At 41.6% G+C, this 12,292-nt stretch overlaps 1 protein-coding gene across 8 annotated transcripts in view; it reads right to left on the reverse strand.

Moving 5' to 3' along the window:
- Positions 1–12,292, reverse strand: part of Znf385b (zinc finger protein 385B) — a 392,624-nt gene that overhangs the window by 69,486 nt on the left and 310,846 nt on the right. For 4 of the 8 annotated variants that reach the window (XM_037204905.1, XM_028884605.2, XM_037204904.1 and 1 more), the window contains exon 3: positions 4,550–4,588. The exons of the other annotated variants lie outside the window; for them this stretch is intronic. In XM_037204905.1, the coding sequence (XP_037060800.1) occupies positions 4,550–4,588 (39 nt within the window). The remainder of the gene's footprint in view (positions 1–4,549; positions 4,589–12,292) is intronic. 8 annotated transcript variants of the gene reach the window in all.

Below are 12,292 nucleotides of genomic sequence, written 5' to 3' on the forward strand. Positions count from 1 at the left end.
TGCATGTAAGAGATTGGTTAATATGCAATCCTTGTTTAAATATTGATCAAGCAAGGTTTTGATTTATAGCCTGCAATTCCTTTTGGCTCCCATATAAAACATACATATTTGGGAAAATACACAGTAATGAAAGTATTCAGCCACAGAAAAACGCATAGTGGTAGAGCCATCACACTTAGAAAAAGAGACAATTCTATCTGCAGAGCAGATAAAAAGAGGCTGTGATGATTCTCTCGTGGAGCCCAGAAATTAATCCCCAGCATTAACATCAGACAACTGGCAGTTCACAAAACAATGCAGATGATGAGCGGTGAATTACTCATCAACAGGTGGGACGTGAGCAAGGACAGGTCAACTGACACCACCAGCTAGGAAATCTCCCCAGCTCAGAGTTTAACACTGGATTAGTGGATGGCATCTGAGAGAGAAGAGATAAATCCCATCCCTGATCATGAGTATAAATCAAGAAAGTATAAAATTAGCACTTAGGAGAACTTACATACAGCAAGAAAGAGGGCAGTTATTGTTGTAAATGTCACATTAACAATATATTAACAATATATATATTATTATATATAATCACAATGATAATTATAGAAGAGGAGGTAATGGATCTGAGAAGGGGATGGGGAGCACCAGAGATGTTGGTGAGGGGAGAGGTAGAAAATAGGTAAATACAGTGTACTCACATATGAGGTTCTCCAAAAATAAAAATTCAAAGTTATTAGAACCAGCCTCCTTTTTGCTACAGTTTAAGAGTTGGGAGAGGTGACAGTAAAGGGACGGGGTGATGGTTTGCATGTACATGTTCTGGAGTGGCAGACAGGGTCTCACATCCCAACCTCGAGCCTCAGGAATGCTAGGCAAGTGCTACCACTGTCCTACCTCGACACAGTCCTTGAATTTTATTGCATGAGAATTAGATAAACCAATCAAGATAAACAAACAAACAAACAAACAAAAACCCACCAGTGAGAAAAGAAAATCTCAAAAGTCAGCAAAGAAAACATTAGGTGTTTATTTTATTTGCAGATGTATATATCGAAATACTTTCTGATGGCTCCTAGGGATATTGATGTATTAGCATATCCATTTGTATTAGACTTAAAAATAGAACAGACTGACTTAATTGGCAGTATTAAAAATCCCCAAATTTTCAAAGTTGACAAAAGAGCCTTTTATCCAGCATTTTTCTTCTCAGACTGTGTAAAATACTATCTGGTAATGTGTGAAATATGAAGGATAAAATTGTACAGACATCTACCCAACATTAGTTCCTGAATGGCACTTGGCTCAGCTTTGTGGTATGTCTACACTAGTACTTTATCTTTGTGTCAAGGTGCTTTTAAAAACATAAATAATAATATTCATTAACCATAGCTAGAATGTACATTTTTCATATCACTCATTTAAAAATATATTGAAAATTAATCTGTAAAATACAAACTTTCATTGTTTAAGGTAAATGCACATCTCCTGGTTTTACCTATGGTACGGCACAGAAGCACACACAAAATATGAACCTAAGATATTCTAGCTTAAAATTTTTATTAAATCAAGATAATTAGGGGTGGATCCAACACAATCCTTGAATAGAACTGTTCCCCCTAAATTCTTCTTCAATGAATTCCTAATATAACTGTATCCTGCTCAAATCTGACATCTGTACCACACCAGACTGAAAACATTGCTTCCTATTTTCCATCCCTATGGGTAAGTCATGGCTGAACACTCCAAATATAGAGGCAGACAAGTTCCCAGCCACCTGCTTCCCAAAGCATGTTAAGGAGGTCCCTGCAAGACACTGGCACCGGATTTGGCTCCTGTAGTGTGGAAGATCATAGATTTCCTCACAAAGTCAATTCAGTTGAGACAGCAGTTTTAATGGCTTCCTTGTTTCCTGACTTGCTGCCTTCATTTGAATGACACACAGCTAGCCATATCAAAATCTTACCTCTGATGCCCTCACTTTAAAGGACACTCTATTGTGTAGCTTGTCCTTCTTGTGGGACTCCCAATGGTGGGAGCAGGGGCTGTCCCTGAATCTTTTGCTGGCTTTTGAGACCCTAGTCCTCATACTGGGTTGCCCTGCCCAGCCTTAATACCAGGGAAGGTGCTTAGTCTCCCTGCAAGTTGATATGCCATGTTTGGTTGATGTCCATAGGAGGCCTGCCCTTTCCTGAACAGAAACCAAGGAGGAGTGGATTGGGGTTACAGAGGGGAAACTGTGGTTGGGATGTAAAAATGAATTAATTAATTAAAAAAAAGAATAAGTGGTTAGCGAATAAAGTCATCAACTATAGGAATGTATCTAACAGAAAGATTATACTTATTATTGCATTCATTGTTGTTGGTGTCATTAATTAAATTATAAAGTATGGGATAACTAGAAAAGAAAGGGTTTTCTAGAAAAAGTACTCTGTTTTCTATGGAAAATGACAATTTCCTTACATGAATTTTCCCGAAAATACCCATGTTTTCCTCTTGTCTAAATCTCTTTTATCTTTCTCATAGATGCTTATTTTGATGGTAAATCCTGAGTGCCAGTGTGGACTGAGGGAAGTACACCTCTGGGTGCATCTGTGAGGCCATTTCTAGAGAGGATCAGCTAAGCGGGGATGTGGGGTGGGGAGAGGAGGTTGGGAGGGGAGCGGGCAATGGCACATCCTGACACAAGTGGCACTGCCCAATAGGCTCGGGGACCATGGTAGAGCTGGAGGACAAGAGGGAGGAAACCCTCCAGCCCAAGCCTCTGTTGTTTCCTCTGCCCATCAGGATGGCGGCTGCCTAGGTCATCAGGCCATCCCTGCCAAAACAGAATGAAACCCAAAGAAATCTCTCCTCCTATGGCTTGAATAGAAAATGTCCCACTCGGGCTCAGTGTTCCATCTTTCACTGGTGTGGTCTACCTGGAGGACCACATGCTGCTGAAGGGTAGACCTGGCCCCCAGTCCCTCCCTCACACCCTGCTTCTTATCTGCCATGAGATGAGTAGCCAATGAGTAGCCTCTGCCAGACACATCATCCCAACACCAATGTTCTGCCTCATCATGGGCCCAAAATAAATAGAGCCTTGGACTGTTGGCAAAACCCTCCGAGACCGTGATCTAGAATAAAGTCACTCTTTTTAGGTTGTGTTTCCTTTTGTGTTTGGGTCACATGGACAAAAATTAACTATGCATGCTCCCCACCCCTTAAGCTGTTTCGTTAAGGGGTGGCATCTGTCTCAGCTACAGAAAGTCTAAACCAGCTACAATTTAATTTTTTTATTCAAATATTATTGTCAGACACGACTTAACTAAAAGAAAAGTGTAAAACGGTATTAGATGCTCTAGCTGCCAGTCTGTCTGATCCCTTGAAACAAGGGCCCGGTACTGACATCTGACCTTCAAGGCCCGAAGCATATGGGCAAGAGTTAGATTTGCAGCATCATAAAAAGAGTTTTCAGATTTTTAAAAATAGAAAGTGGTAATATTCTGAAGTCTTGTTTCATGTCTTCCTGCAATGTTCTAAAAGTTAGATGAAAAGAATTACCATTAATTGCCCTTTTTTGGTAATGGATGGTCATTCTCTGTAATCATAATGAGATCTGTCGAGTAAATCAACAGTTGTGGTGAAGCAGGGTTGAATGTGATCATCACCACGTTGACTCAGAGCAGCCAAGATCCCCACTGGAGGGAGGGAAAGCCCACAAGGCTCGTGGCACTTATGGGGCTCAGGAGCCTTCACACTGCCCTTTATGAGGTCTCTCCCTCCCCTGAGGCTACATAGGAGTAAGCAGTGGACTGTGGGGGTCACTCTGGTCATGAAGCAGCTTGCGAACTGCCTAGGGGGGCTCCCCAGGAGTGCAGTTTATATGAGTTGTGCATACTGTGGGTAGGACTTCTCAGTGGCAGAGACGCCTGTATGTTACCCATAAGGCTTCCTGGTAGCTTGGCTACCTTTGAGTTGTGCACACTCCCGTGAATAGCCCCAATAAACTCATTGACAGAATTGGGACAATAGACTTGGACAGAATCCATCCCTCAGCAACTGGGCTGAGCAGATGTTTCTTTACATCTCCCCAGGAAGTCACACGACATTGGTAACTCTTTTATTATTCATTCAGTGATTTCCAGAATGAATAATGGACCCTAGATTAATAAAGACATTCCCATAAACCCTAAAATGTCAAGCTGTTAAATTTACCGAATAAAAAAATTACATATGTATATAATAATTTCAAATATAGAATGTTAAGGTAAATTATTGGAAGAATTGCAATTATACACCAAAGCAATATTTTTAAAGATTTAATTGGCAGTTCATAAACATTTAATTGTTAAAAATGAGTGCTTTCAACAGTTTATTAAGTGTACGATATAAGTTTTATATGACCAAATGCTTGTTACTTAGTTATATCAATTTAGTGCATGTCATTTTCTGTTTACAGAAAAAAGTCTGTGGAGAGGGAAGATTATGATTTGCTGGGAAATAATCATAACAAAGCTCATAAAAGGAAAAATAAATAAATCCCTGCCACACTGCTCCAGCTACCAGAATCCCTTACCTGGCAGAATTTATTGGTCCCAAATAAGCCTCTTCTTTTCTAAAAAAAGTAAAAGTTAGAAGTAATCATCTGGTGCTTTGAGAAGAATGTGCATATTCACACGTATTGGCATGTCCTAGAGACCCACCTCCCCGCCCACGTAGGTGGAGAAGCCTGAAAAGCTCGCTAACTACAGCAAATACAGCAGCCAAGACGACTACTTCGCAGTGTGTCCAACGAAAACCACATAGAAATGAAAAGCAAAGCGTATCAGTGCAATTAAGCGGCAGGTAATAGACATGGAAGATGGGGTAGTGGCTGGCAGCAGGAACCCAGGAGGCAACTGGAGGCTATGGACGGGTGAATTAATGATTGACAGCAGCGCTCCAAGATGAACTAATGAAGCTGGCCTGATCACCCCATCGATTACATCAAAATGAGAACAAACTTCTCTTTGGTATATTCGCCATGATCATGAGGGCCACAAACCTGTATGAATATGTATCCAGACTGTCACTTTCCCAAGTCATCTGCAGCTGCATGGGCTGAGCAACCACATGGGAACAGATGGCTATGGAGAAACTCCGACACAGAAAGGTAGCCCGCTGCCTTCCACTGAGATGGGCAGCGTCTCCAGCGCTGTGTGGGCAGGTGCTGGATTACATTTTAGACACAAGGTGATTTTCTAGATGGGACATCAATCAAAGCACAAATTTGTCTGGCCACCCCAATATGTCTCAAGAGGCTGCAATTGAAGCTACATCCCATGTCTTTAAATAACTTAGCTTTGGAGGAAGGCTGGGCCTAGGAATAGCCCGTGTGCTACCCTAGTAAGTGGGAATGTTGTTCAAGAATTATAGGAGACTTTCTTTTATCCATGCTGTTCTTAAGGTAATTTCACCTTTAAACCAATCATCAATTTATACTAATAATGTCCTTAAAAAAATTGGTAAGCACAGACTATCTACACAGTTCAATAAGTCCATTCCTACTAAACAGAATTAGAAACCAGGGTTTCAGTATTTTATATATATATAAATCATCCATCCAATAAACAGTTCTGGAGTCCTATTGTGGCTCAGATGATGTTCTGGTCTGCATGGGGACATGAGTCACAGATGAGAGGAACATTGTTTTAACATTGAAATGTGAGACAGTACAAACTAACTAACTGCTATCTGGAGGGTGAAAGCAAACTAAGAAGGCATGGCAAACAAACAAACAAACAAACAAACAAACAAGGCCTGTTTCCTGTGCACTGTCCAACCTTGGGCTCTCCTCTGCCTTTCTGACCTTCTCAGGCCTCACTATCCAGGAGGCTCCTCTTGGCCTGTGACATCAGTGTCATCCTGCAAGGGTGTCTGCCTCTGAGTTCCTTTCTCTAGATGAGCCATAACACTGATAAACATCGTCGTCAGAAGAGCAGCTTCACTTCTCGGAGCCTTACTCTAGGCTAGGATACATGGAGGGGTTAGCTCATGCCTTCTCATTGATGACTTCCCCCATACGGATGAAGAACCCCAGGTCCTTAGAAAGTCAGTTGCTGTTTACCCTTATGAGTCAAGCTTCAAGCTTAGGCAAGGTTCTCCCTCTACACTGACCCTGGCAAAGGAACACCCCAAAGGATGCTGGGATCATGTATCATGTGGCACAGGATGAGTCTAGAGCTTCTGGAGTTCAGAAGGTAGCTGCCTGCACAAGTGTCTCGGAGAAGTGCCCCTGGCTTTTCTCTTTTTGATTCTGTCTGCTCTTAATACGCACCCCCTCCTTTTAATTGAGTAACTTCTTGAAAGCCCTGTAAAATTTGGACGGTTCTGCCCCCTTGTCAAGTTGTAGCTGTTTGAACAGGATGTAAACAAAACACTCTGAAAATACATAAGAGATTACCGGTCAGCGCGGTGCGGTGGGGGTGGTGGGGGGGGCAGAGTGTTATTAATTGCACCTGCCTTCCCTTTACTACTGCAAAGAGGACTTCAGTTACTAAACCCTGTGGTTTAGGACCTTCTGGAAGTTTGGCTAAGCATCAACCTTTTAACTGTGACATTATCAAATTACTGTAGTACACAAAGAATATTCTTTTTCATCCCCTTCTTTCTTAATATCAGACTTATGGGGAAAAACAGTGACAAAAGAGTCTCATTACACTTCAAATATTCATGAAATGACACATTTAAAAGCGACAGCTTCATTATTGAAGAGCAATCTCTCTCTAAAGTTACTTCAAAAACAGAGATCTCAGAGTACAAAGAGGGCTTCTTGGGAAGAAGTGTTTCAGTGGGAGAGAGGAGGGCATGGGAGAGGGTAATGGGCGAGACTGGCTGAAATTCATTATATGCGTGTGTGAGATTGTCAAGGAAGAAGCAAATGAGTACAGTGAGAAAGCGTGATCTTGTCCACTGAGTCCCGCAGGGGCTCCGAGAGACAACAAGCACGTTTATGCCATCCACAAAGAGGATGGCTTGGAGTAAGGAAAAAATAGTCTTCATCTATTCTGAAGGAACAGTTTGTAAAAGTCTGCGATTTCTGGTAGTTCTTCTACAATCTCATTTTGCAGGATCAAAAGAAAATACAGAAGACTCTTAAACTAATTTGCTCTTAGGTTTTAAATTCCTAGAGATTAAAGGTTTTTTTTTTTTAATAGTAAAATAAAACATAGTAAGATAAAACAAAAACATGTTGGAGTTGACAAGACCAATAAACAGAAGGAAAAGAGAAGGCACAAAAATCAGAAACCCACTCATGTACACCCTCAGGAATCCCATTAAAAACACTAAACTGGCTGGGCGGCGGCGGCAGCGCACGCCTTTAATCCCAGCACTCGGGAGGCAGAGCCAGCAGATCTTTGTGAGTTCGAGGCCAGCCTGGTCTACAGTGTGAGATCCAGGAAAGGTGCAAAGCTACACAGAGAAACCCTGTCTCTGAAAAACAAAAACAAAAACAAAAACCCAAACACTAAACTGGAAGCTATAACATACATGCAGGGGACCTGATGCAGACCTGTGCATACTACCTCAATCTATGAATTCATATGGTGATCTAGAGGGCCTTGTTTTCTGGGTGTCCTCCATCCCCTCTGGTTCTTACACTCTTTTAACCTCCTCTTCTGCAGGGTTCTCTGAGCCCTGAGGGGAGGGATTTGTTAGAAACATCCCTTTTGGGGTTGCGTGTTCCAAGGTCTCTCGCTCTTTCCATAATGGATGGTTGTGGGTCTCTGTATTTGTTCCCATCTGCTACCAGAGGAAGCTTCTCTGATGATGGCTGAGCAAGGCACTGATCTGTGAGTGTGTGTATATACACACCCCCAACACCACACACACACACACACACACACACACACACACACACACACACACACACACACACACCATGGAATGTCATTAAGAGTCACTGTATTGCTCTCTCTCCTTCTTTCTCCTCCACCACCAATTATTTATTTGTTTGTTTGTTTTTTAATAGTGTCACACTCTATACCAGGCTAGTCTGGAACTCAGAATGCAGCCCAGATTAGCCTTAAACTCATAGGCAATCCACTGACCTCAACCTCCCTGTGCCGCATTATAGGTGTGAGTTAGCATGCCTGGCTTGACAGACCATCTTTACGCCGTTCTGAGTAGAAAGAATAATCTTTAAAGTTCACTCTTTCCAGCAGTTGTGTTGCTATTTTGTTACTGCGAGATGCCAGAAGTCTAGTGTGTGTCTCTTACTGACATGGACTATCTTAGCTCTGACAGTGGATCCTTGTATGTAGCAAACATTGTCACTACATATATAAAAGGTTCTCTTTTTCTGGCCGCCCACATGCCTGGTGATTTCCCATGCTACAAAGGCTCAAGAGAAATGACTCAAAGTTGTACTCAGGCTGCTGTGTAATTCGGAATGCCACGCCAGTGAGCCTTCACAGAGTTCAGTTTAAACAAAGAGATGGTCAACTTATTCTCCGTGGGTACAGCACTACTTACACTCATACCCAGCACTAACTTGGAGAGTGATGATCCTATCTGAGTGTTAGACGAACAAACTAACGAGCTGAGATTCTGGGGCACAGGATTCCCAATTCAGGTTAATAGCAACTATGCAAAGTCTGACTGGTTGATTTGATGAGTCAGAAAACCCAGACCAAATTCAACCCTAACCACAACTGATGCTCTCGGGGAAGGGAGAAGCATTACGGTAAAAAGCTGAGCTCTGGTTAAGGGAACTTAAACTTTCCTTGCTTCCATTCTTAAACAAGCAAATGTTGACATGTGACTAAAATCATGAGGAAATAAAGCATTTTTCCCGATCAGGATACAAAGAACATTCCAAGAAGGTTTTCATTTTATTCTCAATGTTCCTATAATTAAAATAATTTTTGGTCAAATGATAAACACAGAATTGATAGATTTGTGTTCTCTGCAAAGACACTGTAACAATACTTCCTATCATATTGCTACATAGGCTTTTGAAAGAAATGAGAAAAATTAAAGAATTTGTAAAGGAGCTAAAACTTATTTGGGATCATTGAAGAAATTAATGAGAATTTACCTCTATTGCAAAATTTAATAGCTCTGTACAAGAAATGAAATAGTAGGAAATAAGATTAATATTTTCTTATCCCCAGAGAAGTTGCTTCCTTCAAAGTGTTGTTTTATTTTTCTCAATAAAATATATTAACATTTTAAAAAATACATGGTTGACTATGAACTGTATGACACAAATATAAATACCCATGAAGTTGTTACAGTTCGCTGTTCAGAGTAATAACAACAGGAATTGGTTTCACCAAGAGAATGCAAAATAAATAGACTGACTCCTGCATGTCTAGTATTGTGTCTCCTTGGGGTGAAATAAAACAAAATAACATATATCATTTCAGGCACTCAGACTAAGGAATCTTTTCATTTGAGGGCAGGTTACGAGAATGATTGTTCTGTAACACATTTGAAAGAGAGAGCTATCATAATGTTTGGAAGACAGGCTAGATAGAAGATAATCTTCAAAATTGGCTTCTGGTGTGTGTGTGTGTGTGTGTGTGTGTGTGTGTGTGTGTGTGTGTGTGTGTGTGTGTATGCATGTCTATACGTGTGTGTGTGTGTGTGGTGTATGCATGTCTGTACGTGTGTGTTGTGTGTAGTGTGTGTGTACGTGTATGTGTGTGTGTGTTGTATGCATGTCTGTAGTGTGTGTTTTTGCTGTCTGTGTGTGTGTGTGTTGTATGCATGTCTGTACGTGTGTTGTGTGTGTGGTGTATGCATGTCTGTACATGTGTGTGTGTGTGTATGCATGTCTGTACGTGTGTGTGTGTTGTATGCATGTCTGTACACGTGTGTGTGTGTGTGTGTGTGTGGTGTATGCATGTCTATACGTGTGTGTGTGTGTGTGGTGTATGCATGTCTGTACATGTGTGTGTGTGTGTATGTGTGTGTGTGGTGTATGCATGTCTGTACACGTGTGTGTGTGTGTGTGTGTGTTTTTGCATGTCTTAGTGTGTGTGTGTGTGGTGTATGCATGTCTGTACATGTGTGTGTGTGTGTATGCATGTCTGTACGTGTGTGTGTGTATATGCATGTCTGTAACGTGTGTGTGTGTGTGTGTGTGTGTGTGTGTGTGTGTGTGTAGGTGTGTGTGTGTAAAAGAACACCAAGTGCCCTGCTCTAGCATGATTCTTCTTATTTCCTCGAGACGGGTATCTTTTTTTTTTTAATTAATTAATTTATTTATTTTTATTTTTTAAAGAGACGGGTATCTTACTGAATCAGCAGCTTGGTTACCTATCACTAGTCTGGCTGGCCACTGGGCTGTCTCCACTCCCAGTGCTGGGGTCACAGGCACACAATCAGCCACTCCTGGTTCTTTACGTGGGTGGGTACAGGGAGTTAGAGGTCACTCAGGCCCTTGTGTACACACTGCAAGTATTCTTACCTGCTGAGCCATCTCACCAGGCCCAAAGAGAGTTGGCTTTTTCTTTCAAAAATGATCACTTGAAAATGCCCCCCAAATATATCCATTAAATTTCTATAGCAGACAATTTAGTACCCCAACATAAGTCTGAGAAATATTATTTAAAAGATAGAATTCTTGATTGTTTTAAGGGGGATTTGCACGCATGTCACCTGATTCTACACACTGACACGGGCAGATGCAGTTTTTAAGGATAACTGGTGTGAGAACTCCAAATTCCTGCAAGTGAGGATATGTTTACTTGTTTTCTGTATAAGGGCTACAAAACACTACAAGAGCTTTCTGAGAGACCAGGGAGGTGATCGTTCCTGATTTAAAAATCAATACACCTCCAGAACAGCAAAACACATTAAATGGCATTCTTTCAAAACTGTTTTGCCTAAACAAGTTGGAATGCTCCTCAAGGACCCAACATATACAGCACAGTGCTGAGGAAAATCAGGTCCGTGATGCAGATTAAAAATAGAGATGAAAAGGAAACTCCTCTTGGAATAAAGACAGAGATGTGGACCTGTTTGATAGATTCGTAATTCTGCAAAGCATAAACATTCTCCCCTGTAAGTGCCCGATTACATGTTGCTTACTCTCACACTAAGAATGTGAGAACTGAGATGTGGCAAGGCTCCATGCACAGCAATGTTACAGTCCTAAAACCGGGCTTGGATTTCCTGGGTCACTCCCTGTGTAGTGGTAAATTACTACTGCGTCGCCTTGTCTAGAACTTGCTTTGTAGATGTGGCTGGCCTTGAACTCAGAGAGATGCTCTGCCTCTGCCTTGAAAATGCAATGACTAAAGACATGTGCCCCCTACATCCAGGATGCTTCTTTGTTTAATTTTGCTTTGAGTAATAGAATTCACACCTCTAAAAAGGACCCAAACTGGAAATCCGATACAGTAACACACTGAAAATGGAATTCTAGTTGGAGCGGGTAGGTTAGACTCTATGCAAACCAGTCTGATTTTAGTATAACCTTCTTCACTTGAGAAAGAAGAAAGAGTTTGAGAAATTTAGTGATGGTGGGGAAGCCTCTTCCACTTAGAACAGATAGATCTTCTATTGCTGCCAGACTGAGCAAACAAAAATCTGAGATGGCCAGTTAAATGTTCCTTTTCTAGTCATTTATGCTTTCAGGATTGAGCCTGGAGCCTTGCACACACGCACGTAGCTAAGCACATGCTCCACAAACAAGCCACACTGTAGCCTTAAATGTGAATCACAGATACACAACAGAAACAAAATGTTAATGTAACGATGTGCCAAGCATTGTATGGATATCCAGACGGCAAGAAGCAGAGGAGGGGAGGGGACTAGAAAGGAAGATGACCCTCAAGGACGTCTTCCTCGTGACCTTCTTCAACAAGGCGCTACCCTTTCTAAAGTTTCAAGAACCTCTCAAAACAGCGTCACCGGTTGAGGAGCAAGCAGTTGACACTCGAGCCTGTGGAGGACATGCCACATTCAAACTCTAACAGCGTCTTATCTGGAAGCCCATAGTACCGGAGCATCCTACGGATGAACTCTAACGTCATCTACCTGTCTCTGTGCACAAAGGAAGCCCACTCTCGGATCTGAGTGTTTGGTTGCTCCTTGCAGGCTCATCTCATCAAAATTAACATTTTATGATTTGAATTGCCAAACAGTACCTGAGTGGTTTTACGGACATGGACTATCAAAGCTAATTTTTATTATGTTTCCCTATTCCTGCTGTCCCTTTGTGTGCTTGTGCATGGATGCATTTATCAGCTCTTCTCAGCAGAAAACACTCCTGGTGCAAGTTTGTTTTTCCATGTATATTCTAAAAATATACAACAGTTGTAAGGGA

This window comes from Peromyscus leucopus, chromosome 4 (genome assembly GCF_004664715.2).
Source record: "Peromyscus leucopus breed LL Stock chromosome 4, UCI_PerLeu_2.1, whole genome shotgun sequence".
Taxonomy (NCBI): Eukaryota; Metazoa; Chordata; class Mammalia; order Rodentia; family Cricetidae; genus Peromyscus; species Peromyscus leucopus.